Genomic DNA, 19,475 nt, shown 5'->3' with positions numbered 1-19,475 from the left:
TCTGCTAGTTCCTGACTACATCTGAGGCATGTTGTTGAGTCTGACCCTGGATACATTTTAGACAATTTGTTTCTAGACAGATGGAGCCTGTGAACCATCTTACATTACAAAAGCTTATGTCTAATACACTTTGATCCATATTTACTGGACCTTAGAAATATAAACAGTACCAGACTACATTAAAATCATGGTCTTTTCATGAATTTTCATATGAATAAGCGTGGTTGGATTTAGAGATTGTGTCTTCACAAAATGAACTCGTTTTCAGGTGCTCTATATAACCGGGGTTTTCAAAACTAGGTTCTAGGGACACCCAAGGGGCCTTGCTTTATTAAATGGTGTATTGTTGAAAGTATTCTAAAAGTTTTTTTTTTCTCTTCCTATTCTGCAACCTGTAAAGTTTGTTCACAATTCCTTCATGTAAAGATGTATAAATAACCAAATAACCAAACCAAATAAAATAAATCAGTCGTAAAAATAACATTCCCCCTGACAGTCAAAGAAAATTCCATACAGCTTAACAGAAACCATCTGACGGGGCATAAAACACTCAATAAGACACATAGGTCACCCTGCGTAAAGTGATAAACTGATGGGGTGAGAAAGAAACGGGGAGAGATAGAGATTGGGTGAGGTGAGTGTTTTGGTGGACTGTAGATTAAGCTTGTGGACATCTATTTATTCTATTTCTTTCTTGCACGCTATCTCTGTCATTCCCTCTCTCTTTAAAGGTGTTATTTTAAGGAGATCGAGAAAAAGGAGCGGTGTCAGAGAGAGGATGGTGGGAAACTGGAGCTCAGGAAATTTGTTCCGTCTAATCCCCGTAACTGGAGAGATCTGTCAAGGAAAATTCCCTCTCTGTCACTCAGTCCCTACATGATACACAAATGCACAGACACATTTTTTTTTGTCACGGATTGCTGCCTTGAGGCATGAGGGTTGGCACCTCTCTTTCCAGAGCAGCTTGTCATGGTCGGAGCATGAAACTGAAGGGATGTTTTACTGATTTCATGTTGCTCAGTTAACTTCCCCTGGCTGCCATGCTCATGTAGCACTGCTAGCTATGCTAATAAGCAAAACAACAGTTTTCCTCTTGATTAAACCGATTACAACTTGCTCTAGGAGTCACCTTGTGAACCAAAAGGTGGTACATAGCTCCTCATGACATTTTGTTTTGTGTAAGGTATTTTGTCCAGTGAGAAGTAGGAAGTCATGTTATTTATTTTTGTAATTTATCAGCTTTAGAATGGTTATATGAATATCAAACTTTAACTTACAACGTTGTACAATGTAATAAAAAAAGGAAATAATGTACAATAATAATAATATTTTTTATTTGACAATTATAAGTAATAATACATTTAGTATTTTATTTTATTCAGATTATGTATTATTCTTGTAAGACCTGTGATAAAGAGCCGTTATTAACATTCTCAGATTTTAAGATCTATGAATGGCCCCCCCAGTTTGTGTGTACTGGCAACAGTTCTGCATGGGAGCGCTATTAAGCATTATGGAAGTGCTTTGTGTTGTTTACCTCCCTCCTGTGACAAATCTTCTGCACCCTTCCAAATCCACCTTCAGATTTAACTTTAAGTAATCCAGGGGGGAACTTAGAGCTCAACTTGAGTCTTTTGCTTGAGCCCTTCCTTTGCAGCCGAATATGTTTACTCTTACCAATCTTTCAAGGCCTGTATTCCAAAATGTGAGTTTGTCTTTAGAGGGAGTGTCTGATCTAAAAATAACTGCCATTCCTCAAAGCAGGGAATCAAAGACATCAGGCACTTTAGAAGTATGGTTGAGTATTAAAGAGCTTTGCTTGGATTTGACCAAGAGATATTTACTGATTTAATTAAAACAAATCATTATGACAGTTTTGCATTATTGTCAGTGTAGCTCACTCCCAGATAAAACTGGATCAGGGTGAATGAACTATGCATTTGACAGCTAGAATGATATCGCTGTATAAACACCTGTTGCAGTGAAATAGTTAAATTAAGAGCTCAGACCAGGCAGCCATGATGGCCAAGAAGCTTTAAAGTGCTTGCGACTGAAGTTTAGAAAGGAGTCTTTCATCATAATAGCATTTCAGTTTAGTCTTCACGGATGGGTCCGCTTGTAGAGGGGTTTGAGCAACCTGTTTTCTTCAGATGCTCATTTCAAGCAGCACTGAGTCACAGGAGGAGGAGGAGAGAGAGAGAGAGACAGAGAGAGAGAGAGAGAGAGAGAGAGAGAGAGAGAGAGCTCATCTCTCCACATGACCCATGTGAAAGTCATAGAAATCCTCCAGACTTGAGCGGCTTTTGCACTTTACAAGGGGACGATTCAATTTCGCATCTGAATGAACACCTTCAAATCAATTACACGAGAAGACCTTACTGTATAACTAAGTATAGCTATTATTGTCCCAAATGCTCATCTTCCAGAAATTTGATACAAGCATTCATCATGGCAAACAATGAGACAGGGCCAGAATGAATGTTATGGAAACAGATTAATCCGCTCAGTGCCAGAATGATCAGGACGGGGGGGGGGAGTGACTGCTGGGAACAGGAACATAGACCCAGTCCATATGGTGCCTGGAGAGAGAGAGAAAGGAAGCAAGATATATATAGAGAGATATACAAACGCAGAAACCAAAACAGATTGGTTTGAAGTTAAAAAAACAAATATATATATATATATATATATATATATATATATATATATATATATATATATATATATATATATATATATATATATATGATTGCAAACAATAATTTAAAAAAAAATCAGTCTCTCTGTGCAAAATATCTCTCCTCAGGGACTCTGAGTGATGACTATGATTATCTGCAGAGGTATGAAATTACCTCAATTGTTGTGTCAAAACTAAAGCCATGTGTACAGTCTGCCATTGAACTTGGGTCTTGTGAGAAAATGCACACGTAGGATTATTAAATCCGTTAATTTTCATATTGAGTGAGTGCATGTAAATGCATGCATATTCACAAAATTAGATCCTAAGAGATCATCGTGTCCAGTTTGGCTTGCTCTTTAACAGATGTTTGCTCATGTACACAGAGACAACACCCCCTGGAGTCCCCCTATTGATAGTCCTTCCAGAATGGCCGTTCATTCGTCTGCTCCAGAGCCCCCCCAATCAGCTTGCAGCACCCCGATTGTTCTTAAATCCTCCAATGACTGTGTGTGTGTGTGTGTGTGTGTGTGTGTGTGTGTGTGTGTGTGTGTGTGTGTGTGTGTGTGTGTGTGTGTGTGTGTGTGTGTGTGTGTGTGTGTGTGTGTGTGTGTGTGTGTGTGTGTGTGTGTGTGTGTGTGAATGTGAATGCGTGGGTGTGTGCTGCACCAGACATCAGCAGCAGGTTGAGAGCCGACTCACAGAGCAAGCAAGAGAGAGAAGAAAAGAATAAAGGGAGAGAAAGAGACACTCTTTCATTCATTCCTCCGAGAGAACTTCAAGACAGCTTCCTGCAGATCCAAGCGCACAGGTAAGTCAACAGCATGATTATGTGGTCTCTCTTTATGTCACTATCTTGTGATGCAGTGGCAATCGCACCCCACCGTTTTGTATTCGTCTTTTATCTGATCGGCGTAAAGTAAACCCTCAATCAGAGGTGCAAACTTATACGATCGGTCTTGGATCTCTCTGTGCTGCAGTTTTCCTGGTTTGTCCCTGTCATTTTATACGCATATGAGAGAAGGGGAATTGATTTACTGCAATGATGCTCTCTGGTTCTACCTGATGCTGACGTTGCTATTGTTGAACATAGCAGAGAGCAGAGCCGTAACAGAGGTAAACCTTTGGCTGAACGCTTTGAAAACAGCACACGTGGGGTTGGTAGGCTACTAACAAAGCCAGGTCATACGCTCTCTAAGCTCACCTCGGGACAGCGTGAGCGAGGGAGAGACAGAGAGAGGCTCTTTGTTGCTGATAGTGATCTGATACGGATCTGCACTGCCAGGGAGATATCCCCGAAGACACTAAAAACCCATTCAGCTTGCGCATATGTGTGTGTGCTGAATCAGAAACTGCCTGCTGTCTGGTCAAAGGGAATATTTACACCGACAAACTCATTAAAATTGTATGAAATGATTATCTGACTTCCCAATAAATGTCGGTTTACCTATTTATAGATCTTAGCGTAGGTTATAATAGAGGAAGGGAATTGCACGTTTCCATGGCAGAATTCAAACTGGAGCACATGCGCTTGTATTTACACCTTCAGTCAATAATGTTTTGTGCAAGAATCACTGTAAATGAAATCACTAATCAGCTTTAAATAATATCCACAGCATGTTTAATTGTATGTGTGGAGAGTCAAAGCACACAGTCTGTAAACATTATTGTGCTTACAACGATACATGATACAGCATATGTATATTTATTGACTAATTTCTTGACTTAGCTCTATAAAATTACTGTAAATATTTTCAACCTTCTCAAGTGTTCAAGTGTGCTGTATTTATTTGAGGTGGTGTTAAGGAGAGTGAGCAAATTATTATTATTTTTTGCGTGTGGCATTGAGATGAATTACAAGATCATAGTCTTAGTGAGAGGTATTATTATTTATATGTTTTTTAACGATATGCTTTGCATGATGTATTTCATCCTAGTCTAACAGAAGAGGTGTTGTGTTTGGCAGCAGGTTGTTTGTATGCTGGGCCATTACCCATGTCATAGATAACAGATTACATACAAACAAATAGAGCAGCAGGGGAGCCGTGCCATTACCCAACTTTATTCATCTTCACTGCTGTAGTTTACACCGTGAAATACTGAAGCATGAAAAATATTCAAATTTATAGTAGTTTAATTTTCAACCACTTATTAGTCTAATGGAATGCTATAAATATGGAGAATGACTGATATCGCTGGGAGTTTCTGTAGGGTTGAGGCCCTCATTACGTTGTGACTATCATCGTCCCAATATTTAAATGGTTCTTCGCTTGCCTTTTATCTCTTTCCTGTTCTACTTCTGTTGTTGACTCATAAAACCGTATCCTTTACTTTTTCCCTCTCATCTCCTGCACCTATATCCAACACGCCTGTAAAGACTTCTGTATTTTGTCTGCGTGTGTTTGAGATTCAGAGTGTGCTGTCAGAATAGAGGGTGTGTGTGTGCGGCTTTGGCGAATGGTTCAGTGGAAGTGGCAGTATCAGAGTGTGGTACCAAAGGCTGTTAGGGAAAGGGAGAGAAAAAGAGAGAGGAGATAACTGGGCCCTGGAGCACACGCTCACAGATGCTGTGCTCTTCAGTGTATGCCGATACTCCACAGACCTTCATTAAAACACCACAGTCGTGTCACACACACTGCCCTTCACTTGCTGAGTGGAGTTTCACAAGCAAACTGAGGCCAAGTGTGTCCACTCCTCTTTACCTGCAATCACATTTTGCTTTGAATCACTTTAGTGCTCCTGTTTATGGATGTTAGTGTTTCCTGTGAAAAGAGCAACTGTATCCACTGGCTGGATTTTCAATAATGTATTGCCTCTCTCAGCAAAACCATGTGAATGCTACAGGCCACCTAGTATCAGTCCATAGAGAAACATCCATTGATGTCTGTGTATATTTACAAATTAGTGCTGTAGTGCAATCTCTGTGATGTAAGGTGGGTATTTACACTTGACCACTGCATGTGTTTTAAGCCGCAGAATTTCCTCGTTTTTCTTCTCTATTGTGGCATAGTCTATATCTGTAAAAATGGATTCTTGAATGAGAATTGAGGAATTGATTTTGTCCATCAGTAATTGATTGGATTATTGTCATTTGCTAATTGCTGCGATATCATGTGTGTAATGGGTTGCTGGAGGGGAAGGATTTTTACGTCAGTGCCCAGCCCACGTCATCAGGGAAAAGAGATGTCTTTGTGAGGGAGAATTTAATGTTTTTGATTAAAGATAAGTCACATTCATTTAAAAAAATTATGTGCATGTGTCAATCGTTTATAGTAAAAACAGTCAGTTTCAATTTCATGGTGACTTCTAAACAGCTAAAGAAAGATGTCTGATCATTAAAATACCAACCATAGAAAGAAAGGATAGGATATAGGATATACTGTAATAACTGATATAACTGTAAATGCATCTTGTTTTTCAGGCCACATATGTACACATTTCACTCCTCATGTACAATTGACGTCAGCATTGACCAGGCCTGTTCACACCAACACATATGTGCGGCATATAAAGTCAGTTCGATTTTTCCATGCGATATGTCTGTTCAGACAAATGCATGAAAAAACTGCAGACGGTCTGAATGAAAATGCAAAATTACTTTCACAAGTACATTCTTACAAATATAGAGTTAAGCTTTATGTTTATTTGGCGTGCTGTCTAAGGGGAATTTGGAATTTGTCCCGAACCCAGAGTGCACCCCCCCCCCCCCCCCCAATCTCAGACACTAATCACACGAGTTGAAGATTTAAGACTGTGCGCCATTAGCATCATAGAAGTGGGTTATATTTCCATATAGCACAGCAATAAGGCATTTTTTAGAGACACATTGAGACCAGTGTTAATTTAATAACTTTTCCCTTGAAAAAGTATTAGGGATTACTCTTATTTTTTCTGTAATGTATTTACAGTTACTTCTGATGTAATTGCATTAAATACTGTGATTATTGAACAATTCTATATAAAACAATGGCTGATTTTTAACATCAACTAATAACGTTAAAATGTTTTTTAATGCAATCTTCTCCCTTAAAATTTAATTTATACAATTTTATATTACTATTTTTTTTAAAGAATTACAAGAGCAGTTTCATGTCTATTCTTGTATTGTTTAACTGGTTGGGGTTGATATGGGATTTAGAAAGTAATTAGTAATATGTAATGCAATACTTTTTAGAGAGAGTAATTAGTACATAATAGTACACTGTTAAAGATGTAATTATTTGCTTATCAAGAAGACCCAAGTGTTAATTAATAAGCCTGTAAGTAGTTGACCTGCATAGGTTGTTTTACATTATTATTGTTATTTTACAAGTACATTTTAAACAAGTTAACAAAGCATAACCAGCTGAAAAGGGGTTTGGACCTGGAAGTGACCATGTTTCATATAAGCCAAACAAAATCATACAAATAATATTTGTGCATAAGCTAAAATAGGGGGGAATCTTGACATACAATAATATGCATTTTTAGGAATTTTTGTTCTAAGCTGCATATAGACATTTTGTGTTTTTGCTTCACTGAGCTGAAGGGTTTACTCCATGTGTTCTCAAAGGACATTGCAGTTCAGCATTCGGTGAGAAAAAAGGTGTAGCTGAAAACATAAGAAAGGCATTGACAAATATTGATGTCTCCCTCCCCTGTGCTCAGATTGTTAGGGCATGAAAGCATCACTCAGCCAAAAATAGACATCAAACAACTGGAGGAAAACATTATTTTGTTGTTGTTACTTAACCCGTCGTCAAATTTAATATCATGTAACTAACATTAAAAATGTTAAACAAGTATGGAATCAGTAGTAAATGTTGCGATAATATTTCATGAATGATTTACATGATTCTAAGCCATTTAGTTTGAAACGGATGAAGGATGCAGATCACAATCATATAAAATCAAAGTTTTCTTAAAATATCTTTCTTATGGGTTAGATAATTGTTTTTAGGGCTGCTAAGACGATACTATTTTTGGAAAATCTTAACATAACCACATACACATGCTGATTTACTCATGCGTTTCATTTGAATATTCTTAAACTGTTCAAATGCCGAACAGAAAGCGGCCACTCTATTTTTATCATGGCTTTGCTCAGTGTTCCATCCGTGAAACAGAAGTCCAACTTCTCTGGCATCTCAGGAGATCTCATTAAGAGCAAAAACCTCTTTGCATTTTTATTCATATTTCGATGTGGCAGAGGTATGATTAGCTCTATCCATCATTAAATCTAACAGAAACGGCTGCTTTAAGGTTTCGTGTCTTAATTCATGCAGGAGGCACCACCAACAGTATAATCTGTGTCTTGTTAAAGTCTATTTAAAAGGTTGAAATATGGAGATATAGCATTGGAGATTGTGGGGGATGGTTGTTCCAGTAAAACTGGGAAAGAGGCAGTCTGGCTGTGTTGCTAATGGATCTCTGGGACACTGCTGAACTTGTTTCACAGAGGGAGAAACGTTATGAAGTCTATTTAACTGCAGTGTTTAGACCCAATAGTCACCAGGTGTCCTGCAATGTCCCATATACAGACACTGCTCTCCCCTCAGGCGCACGCTCTTATGGGCTGTAATTCAGCGAGTGGAGGGTTGGCGGTATCTGCGTCACAATATTAGGTGCCTAATGCAGCCTAAACTCCTTTTTTTTTTTGCTTTGCTGTTTATGTGCATATCTATAACAACCACTATCCACCCCTTCTTAGCATTTAATATGAATCATTTGATGAATCACAATAAATGGGATTGATTTAAATAAAAATGCTTTTTTAATACCCACATGTGTTTGTAGTCTTCTTGTAGCGTTCGCCATGATATGAGACGCACTATAAGATGGGGTGAAAATTTGCAATGGGATTTGGGGATGGGACCCCTGAAAGCTGTGCAGAAATGATCTGAAATTTCAGTCACAATGTTCTGTCACCTCCAGTGTTCTGCTGATCCAGTGTGTCTTATTACTGCTTATCTCAGGGGAAAATAGAGAGGGTCTGATAATACAGCTCTCATCCTGCTGTATCTACTGAAGGCACTGATCTCTTCTGTTTTGATCCCACCTCCCGCTGGCACTTGTATGCATAATGATTGCTCTTTTTTTGAGCTGGTGTGTTGGTAATGAGCAGCAGCTATCATTTACAAGCTTAACTGAATGTGATCTTTTAAATAAGAGGCAACAGTTTTTGTTTATGTTAACGGCTTCGGTTTAATGATAATTAACAGTGCTTTTTTATTATTCTTTGCTCCCTCTGCAGTTACAATGCTGCCTGGTACCAGGCCCCTGCTGCTGTGTGTGCTGTGTCATGTGACCACCACATGGGCATTCGCCCGCATGTCTGACGCCGTGGAGCTGCGGTCTGCGTTCTCTGTGGCACGTACCAGCAGCATGGAGGGAGGGCCGAAGATGGTTATTACCTTTGACAAGGTGTACGTCAACATTGGTGGCGATTTCGATCCAAAGGCCGGCTTGTTCCGCTGCAGGATTCCGGGCGCATACTATTTTTCTTTCACAGTGGGGAAGTTCCCACGGCGAGACCTGTCAGTCATGCTGATGAAGAACCGCAATGAGGTTCAGGCGATCGTGTACGACGAGAACGCCGGAGAAGAGCGGAAAGTGCAGAGCCAGAGTGCAATGCTGCAGCTTGATTTCGGAGACACTGTCTGGCTTCGTCTTCATGGAGACCCTCGCTACGCTATCTACAGCAACACTGGTCATTACACCACTTTCAATGGTTACCTGATCTACCCTGATGTGTACGGCTACCAAGAGCCCACTCACAAAGTCCATGACAGTGACCGTCAACCACCAAAAATCAGTGATCACTTACTGTCTGAGCACGAAAATACAATTACCAAAGACACTGGTGTGAGTATGAAAGAAGAGAGAAGGGATGAAGAGATAAAAGAGGAGGAAGGGAGAAATGGAGAGGAGGAAGACGACGACCAGAGGTCTGCATTCTCAGTGGGCCGCACTCAGAGTATTGTGGGAGTGGATCAAGGATACCCTGAGCACCAGCCCATCATCTTTGACACTGAGTTTGTCAACATCGGCAACGACTTCAACTTAAGCTCTGGTATATTCAAATGCAGTGTACCAGGAGCCTATTACTTCTCCTTCAATGCTGGCAAGCTGCCCCATAAGACCCTGTCAGTGAAGCTGATGAAGAACCATTTGGAGGTACAGACCATGATCTATGATGACAGCGACACTGAGAAGGCCCTGCAGAGCCAGAGTCTGATGTTGTCACTGCAGGATGGAGACACTGTCTGGCTCTACAGCCACCAGAGGGATGGATTTGGTGCTTACAGTAATCACGCCAAGTATATCACTTTCACTGGCTTCCTGGTGTATCCTGAGCTCCACCAAAGCTCTCCTCCACAGCAGAAACAGGAGAAGGCATTGTAGGCCAGTCAAGGAGCCAGTCTTTCTGTGGGTCTTTAGGACGGGTAAGATTTTGGAGGAGCATTTGTGTGGAAAAAATGTGAGTTCCCCACACACACACACTTCTACTCTCTAGAGACTGTATGTCATCACTCTTGTGGTTTGCTTCTTCAGTTTCCTTATTACAAAATCTCTCAAGCTCTTGTTTTTATTCTGTTTATCTACTTTATGAAGAAGTAACTAAGTCAAGCAAGCAGCACCTATAACACATTGGTTAAACAAGGCCTCTACTCAGCAGCATCCCTAAAGTCGGCATGAAACGGAAATTGTGATATTCTATTCTTCTCTATTGTCCATCGGGAATTGATTGGAACGTTGGATAGTTGTTGTTTGCAAATTGAGCAATCTCTTGTGAGTGACAGGTTGCTGGATTATTTCCCAGCCGGAGCGCTGGAGCGTACATTATCAGAGATGTAGTTGGGAGGGGGCGTTAATGTTCTTGGTGAAATATTTCGAGGACACATACATTTAAAAAAAAATATTTGCACAGATAAATCACATAATAAAGACTGCAACATTCCATGAAAAAATAAGAATTGCCGAATTTTGATTTCATGGTGACTTTAAGGCCTTGAATGCAGAGTTCTTTCCACAATATGATATAAAAAATCAAACATGTCGCTTTTAAATTAAAGTCAATCATTTGTAAAATTAAAAAATATATATTAAAAATTAAAACAAAAAGAACTAAAAAATATATATGAATAAAAATAAATATAAAACAATCTGAGATTCTTAGTGCTAAAGCACCTATTTCTGCAGAGGCAAATCATTATATGGCTCCAACTCAAAACTGTTTTTCATAGTCTCTCAAATTGAACAATTATTAAATGCATGTATTTTTCAAATAATAAATAGTGTTGTCTTTGTAGCTTTTGCACGAAAGATTTGCACGAGAGCTCTATCTTCTGCTTTTTCATTAATTATTTCCAGTGTAAAGTCAGTGTTCATGGCACACACACACACACACACACACACACACACACACACACACACACACACACACACACACACACACACACAAAAACAAACAAACAAACAAACAAACAAACAAAGACAAAAGACACACACAAACAGTGATGATGACATTTGCCTTCCAGTAAATCATAATTCATATATTCAGTCAATAATCAGTCTGGTTTTGGAACAGCACTTCACTACACATTTAAACTGAGTATCGCTGAGTAAATTCACTACATATAGCCAGGAACTGCTGAATGCAGGCTCACAGCTTCTAAAGGAACAAAGAATTGTATTCACTGCCAAATACATTTACTGTACACCAACTGATGCTAATGATTTTGGACAAACAAATATTGCTGTTTATATTTTGGAGGAAATTTTTTATCAAAGATATTGATCAGTTTATATAATTCTTCTGGTTTATTCTGTTGTGTGTATACGGCCATAAAGATTTATTTAGGTGACAAAGTATATGTATGAAGTGCACAATTCCAAAATGTAAATACTTTTGTGTTTTTTATCCATTTCTATATAAGTGAACGTTTGCATTTCTAATTCTGTGCCCTGTCTTATGTACTTTTCTGTATGGGTTTAATCCAGCAAATAAACTCTGTGAATGAATGCTGGATAAGCTTTTCAGTGTTTGTGCAGTATGAGCTACTTTGTTAAGTACCGTAACGGTGGTTTCAGTGTACACTGGATTCTTATTGTGGAAGAAGCCAGTGCGCAGAAGCAAGCCAAATAAAAACTCTGAATGTAAACTCTTTTGTCTTGCATTTTTTAGTAGTGTAAATATTTAACATCTACAGTGTCACTCCAACCAATTATATCTTATTATGTACAATGATTTTTCTATGATGATGATGATGAAATAAAGTGTTTGATATTCAAATATCCTTAAAATTAGTCAAATCTGAATCAAGTAGATATTTTAAAATTCCAGCTGAAAACACACATTTTATTTCAACAATTTATTGAGATACTTAATTATCTTTAGCAATAACAAAGCACACCTTTGTGTTCTTTTTGGATCCACATTAGCTTGATTTCACCATGAATGTCACAGCCTTTGTGAGGTCTCAGAACTAAAATAGCAGATCAGATTAGTTTTCTGTCATCAGGATCAAGGAGATGCCTGGGGAAGTTAAAAATGAATTTGTCTGATTAAAGTGATAAAAAGTCTGAAAGTGAAGCGCTGTGTTTGGTGCAAGCCATATACAGCAACACCCAGATAATACCTTTTGTATCATTATGGTGTTGGAATAACATACAGCAAAAACAATGAAGGAATGGATTGGGAGGAAAGAGGGTTTGTATTATAGAATGACCCTGTCAGTGATCAGACTTATCACTGACCGAATAAAAATTGATATTTTCCCCTCTAATTTGGAAAAATTGTTCAATCCAAATTTGACCAAATTAGCAAAAATGTATTTTCTAAGTGTACAATGCTCCAAAAGAAACACTAGACTGCAATTGCTGTAATTGGAAATAAGTATTTCGTCCTAAATGAAATACTTAATCATTAAATTATCTTTTTGGAACATGGAAAAAGAAAAACATGGAAAAAGTTTTTTTTAGGCAAAAATTTGAGTGCACTATAATTCTGAAGACGTTTTGCACATTTTTCCACATTAATCAACACTCCATACACCATAATGACAAAGCAAAAAACAGATCTATGACAACTTTAAAAAACAAGTACATTGCACAAGTATTCAAACCCTTTACTCAGTATTTAGTTAAAGCACCTTTACAGCCCTTAAAGCCTCAAAGGGTATAATGTGACAAGCTTGGCACATCTGCATTTGGCGATTTTCTGCTATTCTTCTCCTTAGATCTGTCAGGTTGGATGGGGACCATCGTTTGACAGACATTGTCAGGTTTCTTCAGAGATGTTCGATTGGGTTCAAGCCCAGGCTTTGGCTGGGCCACTCAAGGACATTCACAGAGTTGTTAGCCACAAGCCACTCTTGCATTGTCCTGTTGGAAGGTGAATCTACTGCCCAGTCTGAGGTTCTGAATGCTCTGAACTAGGTTTTTTTTTATTAAGGCTATGACTGTATTTTGCAGCCAAGTGGGGTTTCATGTGTCTTCAGCGAGGAGAGGCTTGTGTCTGGACACTTTTCCATAAAGCCCAGATTGGTGGTGTTGCTGTGATGTTTGTCCTTCTGTAAATTTCTCCCATTCCCATATGATCATGGAGCTCAACCAGAGTGACCATCATCAGCTTCCCAGTGACCACTCTAACCAAGCCCCTTCTCCATCGATTGCTCAGTTTAACCAGGAGGCCAGCTCTAGGAAGAGTCCTGGTTGTTCCCGACTTCTTCCATTAAAAATTATGGAGGCGACATGCTGTGAACTTTAAAAAAAATTTTTTATACAATCCTGTCTCTAAGCTCTACAGACCTCATGGCTTGACCTTTTGCTTTGATATGCATTTTCAGCTGTTATGCCTTGTATTGAGAGGTATGTGTCTTTCCAGATCATACCCATTACATTGAATTTGCCTCAGGTTAACTCCAGTCGAAGTGTATTAACATCTACAAGTGAAATTGGAATTTGCCTGAGGTTAAGTTTCAAGTGTCCCAGAAAAGGGTATGAATACTTATGCAATTATTTAAGTTTTTTTTGCTTTGTCATTATGGTGCATTGAGTGTAGATTAATGTGGGGGTTGGGGGGGGGGGGGGGGGGGCGGCTGGTATTTTAAAGTAGTTTAACATAAGCCAGCAACATAACGTAAATAAAAAATTAAGGGGTTTGAATACTTTTGCAAGCCACTGTATATGCATAACAGTAATAGTATTATAAAAGTAAATTATATTAAATAAATGACACAATAAAGCAAACATGCCAGAGCTGACGACAGCAGCAGAACCCCACTCATGAGAGAACGCACTAGAAGCAGACAGCAGAGTAGCCGATGTGCCACAAATTGTAATGAGATTGGTAAATAAAATCCACAGTTAATTATGGAGGAGAGATTTTTATACCTATAATTTTGCACTGTTCTATGACATTCCTGAATGGCAATTAAACAATTTTGTGGCTAAAACTCATAATTTTGCAGATGAAAATCTTTTTGGAAATAACAAAGGTATAGTATGTCAGTATGACTTATTGTTATGTTTTGTAGAGGACGGTAATGGGGTATATAAAACCTTTAAGGCATTTGGCTATACGCACATTTAACTGCTGAATTATAAAAATAAGAGAACGGTTATCAGACATCAGTGAACTTAAGAATTTGCATTTAAGCATTATTCATATACACACTAAATTCAGTTTTGATTAGAATACATATACCTATGAGAGAAATGTCTAGCAAAACATAAGAGTGGTAAATATCCCTGCGTAATCTTTGTCACTTTTTTTAAATTTAACAACCAAGGAATGTTATCACGTAACATGACTTTTAACAAAACTCTTAAAATTGTAGATTATAAACACATAATCCTGATAATTCAGAGATCTGAAAAGAGCTTATTTCATGTGTGCAAGTCTGTTGTGTACACAGATTCAACGATCAAATGTTTAAAAAAAATAACTCATGTTATTACAAAAAAAGTAATTTATAAATATTAAATGACATGTAGAAACAGGAGTCATTTCATTGTTTTATTTAGGTTTAGCACAGGATCTTATTTACATAAATATGTTCTGATCATTACAGCTCTCCAGGGTTACTTTGCTGGTTTGTCCCCAGACTCCAGCTTGGGTGCATCTTTGGGCTCCCTGTATGCTGGGAACGCTTCCCATGGACTGTTCAAGTCAAACTTACGGAACTCCTGAGCGAGCTCCACAGGTTCAGCCACAACCCGCTTCACCTCATCATCATAACGCACCTGAGAAAATAGAAAACAACTCAACATAAATGAAGCCACACCCCTTTACAGGAATGTTTAAAATAAATTAAAAATAACATAATTGCTCTACGTACACTGTTTAAAAGTTTTTTTGTCTCTTATGCTCACCAAGGCTGCATTAATTTGATCAGAAATACATTAAAAACTGTAATATTGTGAAATATGATGATTTAAAATACATGTTTTCTATTTTAATGTACTTTAAAATGTAATTTACTCCTGCGATGCAAAACTGAATTTTCAGCATCATTAGTCCAGTCTTCAGTGTCACATGATCCTTCAGAAATCATTCTGTTGTGATTTGCAGATTTGCTGCTCAAGTAACATTTCTTATTATTATTATTGTTAAAAATCAATGTTTTGCTGCTTAATATTTTTGTGGAAATCGTGAAAAATGATTCTTTGGTGAATAGAAAGTTCAAAAGAACAGCATTTATTTGAAATGGAAATATTTTGTACTATTATAAATGTTCTTACTGTCACTTTTGATCAATTTAATGCATCCTTGCTGAATAAAAGTATGATTTTCTTTGAAAAAAGAAAAAAACACTGTCTGACACCAAACTATTAAAAGGTTGTATATCAATGAATTGTCCATTTACCTCCACATATCCAGACAAAGGAAAGTCTTTCCTGAATGGATGACCTTCAAATCCATAATCTGTCAAAATACGTCTCAGATCTGGATGGTTTGCGAAGAAAACTCCATACATGTCCCAAATCTGTAATGAAACATTAATTTCAGAGTGAAACCAAACAGTCTCAAAAAAAAAAAAAAAGACAACATTTGCATGCAACTACAGCTATGATACATGATCTAATGGACCATTAGCCAATGGACAACCCTCCATCAGTCAGAGTCTGCAGTGTCACAGCATGTGGGAAGCAGCTCAGGGGCTCCACTGCATGAGCACTGCAATATGTTGTGTCTGAGCATATGCTACACAAAACAGACATCTATTTTGAAGTGTAAAATATACAAATGTCAAAACCTGTTCATGAAACCTCAGCTGATTATAGTGAGACACACATACCTCTCTCTCATACCAGTTAGCTGCCTGGTGCACAGACACAGAGGAGTCAAGAGGACTCAGCTCGTCAGTATAGGTCTTCACTCGGATTCGAGAGTTATAGCGCAGGGACAGCAGATTATACACAATCTGAAAAGGAAAAAATTGGATCACCAATCATTTGCAGAACGGTTTCAGAAAAACATTATTCTGATGGATTTGAATTTCAAATGCCAAAAACTTTTGCCATCCAGGATACCAAAGTATGCATATTATGTGCATTAATTATGTATTTTGAAAATTTCAAGTCTATTAAAATAATCTAACTTGCTAAAAACACAAAATCAAGATAATATTTTATGGACGTTTCATAGTTGAGACTGAGCATGCTCACCTCAAAGCGATAGTGCCTTGTAGGGACATCCACAGCTGTCAGGTCAGTCATGTTGTTGAACTGAGCGTTTGTGTGATCTTTCAAGAAGGTGAGAACTGGTATAATCCCTTCTGGATGGATCATTACCTCCAACTCATTAAAGCAGGTCACCTAGGATTCAAACAAAAGGCTGTAAATAGAGCCATTTTTGAGGAATTGCAGAGTGCAACTAATCACTAATCTGTCATCTGACAAAGATATACATGAGAATAACTTACCTGAACTTGTTGCACATATTTGGGGAGAATCTCTGCAATGTATTCGCCAAACTCTGAAAGCTGAGTGTGGGTGACTGGATCCTTGGGCCTTACAGTAGCTAATGCAAAAAACACAAAAAAAAAACACATTTGGCCTTGCTTTATAAATGTCTTTATCCTACTATGTACTAAGATTTAAACAATTAATTTGATACAATACACTTATTGTGTAAATACTTCTTTTTTTCCCACACTTTTATTTTAAAATGTACCAGCATAAAATAATTGCTGTGTAATTACACTGTTGACCCTTCCTTTACACCTTTCCCTGACCTTAACCATATCTCACCTCAAGTGTTTTGCAATACAAAATGAATACCATAGCATGTACCCAACCCAAGTAGACACCTATTATAAAGATAGACGCAACGTTAACAACTGACTTCCAAGAATCTACTCACGTCTGGTTTCAGTGGTCGTTGTTCTTGTCTGGATAATCGCAGCGCTCTGTCTAGCAACTATAAGAGAAATTGAGAGAAATCAATGCATTACAATATAGTGTAATTGTGGCAAGTTCAGGTCAAGACATCAAAATAAACCAAATTGGTAATTTTGTATCTGATGAAAATTGTACATTGGTACAAATTTGTGTCTGATGAAATTCAAAACATAGATTAAAGACATCCCTTATATTTCCAAATAACTAAACAAAATCATATCCCTGGAACCGTGATGTCTTAATATCAAGAATAAAATAAGCTGTATTGGCATAATTCAGATTATAACTGTAAATCAGTCGACACTGTCATTAGCGTTCTGTGTGTTTGTAAAGGTCAACAGCGAGGAATAGCCTAAAACACTGGTGAGCTTCTTTAAGTCCTGCACTGTGACAATAATGGTTGAATGAGAAAATAATTCATCTTAACCACGTCGGTGCTGTTCTTGTTTATTTCTTACCGTTCAGACTTTTTCCAAAACCGCTGCGGACAAATCTAACCAAGGAGGCCGCCATCTTTACTCCCTCTCACCGTCCTTCCTCGCGGGATTTACTGATGCCGGAGTTACAGGTGCGTTCTGCAGTGCGCTGCTGCCACCTTCAGGCGCTACAATCGAGGTATTAAAGCGATAGTTCACCCAAAAAATGAAAAATGTGTCATTACTTACTGCCCCTCAAGTTGTTCCAAACATGTATGAGTTTCTTTCTTCTGTCAAACACAAAAGAAAATATTTTGAAGAACGTTGGTAACCTAACCAGACAGTTGATGGCACCCACTGACTTCATGTTTTTCCTGGAAGTCAATGGGTACAGTCAACTGTCTGGTTATCTTCTTTAAATATCTTGTTTTGTGTTCAGCAATTTTATTGAACCTTTAGACAAAATATTAATATGTGTATATGTGTTTTATATTTTGTATCATATTAAATATAGGTTATCAGGTTTTTATGGCACATATAGAATTATATAGTGAGAATATGAAGCTCACACTCAAGGAGGAGAGAAACATCTTCTTTTCAGAGGCCAAAACTTAACACAAATATGCAATTTGGTGCGCCTGTTTGATTATTTAATTGTGGGGGCAATGCAATAAACATTCCTCAAAAGCCAGTTGTATCAAATTTATCAAAAAACATGTATGTATAATCAAGTAAAACTAAGTTCCCTCAGTCCAGTGAATGCTTATCTTAAAATAATACTAACAATAGAACAGTTATCCTTACGTTTACTTGAAATTATTGTATATTTCACAGCAAAACGGCACGTGCACCACGACCTGAAGGTGGACATTTATAGATTCATACAAAAAGGCCTTTTACTTATTAAAAAAGTGTATGAACTATCAATCTATCATAGGGCAAAAGGCATGGTAAATTACTAAACTCACTGTATACTTTTAAAATTGAAGAGAATAAATTGTGGAGAAGACCATGGAGATGATTATTGATTTTTAGAAGAAAAAAAAAAAGAAACTGTATTAGCAGTGACCATTAAAGGTCAGAAGATAGTTCAGTCTTATAAATATCTTGGTGTTCATTTGGACAATAAATTAAACTGAAACTAGTTTTGAGGAAGTTAATATCCTTTGGTATTAGTAAGAAGAATTTTTCAGGGATCCTGGCCAGTGTTTTGTTTTACACAATGCTCTGTTAGCATGTGGACAGAGGGGGTATAAGTAACGAAGTACATTTACTTGAGTATCTTTTTGAATATCTGTACTTTACTTGAGTATTATTTTTTCTGGAAACTTTTTATTTGAACTTCATTACATTTGAAAGACAAATATCGGTCATTTTACTCCACTACAATTCTGTCAAGGTCTTTGAGTAGAAAGTAGTAATGTCAGTCAGGGGATGATTTTGGTTGCAGGGGTTGCATTTTGGTTGGAAATGAAAGTCGGGTTAACGTCAGAACCCGACGTCAGATTGACGTCAACATCCAATGTCGGATTTTGGTTAGAAAATAAAGTCGGTTGACGTCAGAACCCGACTGATGTTAGTTTCTGACGTCAACCTGATTTTCATTTTCAACCACAATACGTTTGTCTAACGTTGGAGATTAATGTCAATCTGGCGTTGGATTCTGATATCAACCTGATTTTCATTTTCAGCGCTTGGTCTTCTAAATGTGAATTTTGTCATTGTTTTGGAGCACACTAGCTTATAGATAACAGGCTAACATATTCATACTAAAAGCCAAAAGCATTTAAATAGGGCACTATTTGACGGAACAGCCATTTGGGTGTCCGAAACCATTGCGGATGTTATTGAGTTCACTTATTCAATCTCACATTCAATACCACTACTGGAACTGTGATCTAGAAATAAATTTGATATTGATATGAGGGTAGGTAGGCAGGCATAGATTCAGAATAAGGTTCTGTAAGTATTACATACAACAATGAATTGACATT

General features: G+C 37.7%; 2 protein-coding genes across 2 annotated transcripts; one reads left to right on the top strand and one right to left on the bottom strand.

The window, feature by feature from the left end:
* The first annotated feature begins 3,267 nt into the window (after positions 1-3,267).
* On the top strand, positions 3,268-10,791 carry c1qtnf4 (C1q and TNF related 4). Its single transcript, XM_077228999.1, has 2 exons — positions 3,268-3,488; positions 8,910-10,791. The coding sequence occupies exon 2, from the start codon at positions 8,915-8,917 to the stop codon at positions 10,058-10,060; it is 1,146 nt and encodes a 381-aa protein (XP_077085114.1). The 5' UTR covers positions 3,268-3,488; positions 8,910-8,914; the 3' UTR covers positions 10,061-10,791.
* Positions 10,792-14,664: 3,873 nt separating this feature from the next.
* On the bottom strand, positions 14,665-17,846 carry ndufs3 (NADH:ubiquinone oxidoreductase core subunit S3). Its single transcript, XM_077229003.1, has 7 exons — positions 17,524-17,846; positions 17,028-17,084; positions 16,588-16,685; positions 16,331-16,480; positions 15,961-16,086; positions 15,529-15,648; positions 14,665-14,905 (listed from the first exon to the last, which is right to left on the bottom strand). The coding sequence occupies exons 1-7, from the start codon at positions 17,576-17,578 to the stop codon at positions 14,744-14,746; spliced, it is 768 nt and encodes a 255-aa protein (XP_077085118.1). The 5' UTR covers positions 17,579-17,846; the 3' UTR covers positions 14,665-14,743.
* Between the last annotated feature and the right edge of the window lie 1,629 nt (positions 17,847-19,475).

The sequence above is a fragment of the Siphateles boraxobius genome, unplaced genomic scaffold (assembly GCF_051911475.1).
Source record: "Siphateles boraxobius isolate OS27281-9 unplaced genomic scaffold, OSU_SipBor_1 130, whole genome shotgun sequence".
Classification (NCBI taxonomy): Eukaryota; Metazoa; Chordata; class Actinopteri; order Cypriniformes; family Leuciscidae; genus Siphateles; species Siphateles boraxobius.
This window is presented reverse-complemented; position numbering and strand designations above follow the sequence as displayed.

Coding starts and splice junctions, on each gene's coding strand:
- c1qtnf4 (XM_077228999.1), top strand. CDS start 8,915: ATGCTGCCTGGTACCAGGCCCCTGCTGCTGTGTGTGCTGTGTCATGTG.
- ndufs3 (XM_077229003.1), bottom strand. CDS start 17,578: ATGGCGGCCTCCTTGGTTAGATTTGTCCGCAGCGGTTTTGGAAAAAGT. Junction 16,087..16,330: donor CAAGGCACTATCGCTTTGAG/GTGAGCATGCTC, acceptor TTTCCTTTTCAG/ATTGTGTATAATCTGCTGTC. Junction 14,906..15,528: donor CTTTGTCTGGATATGTGGAG/GTAAATGGACAA, acceptor CTATTTTCTCAG/GTGCGTTATGATGATGAGGT.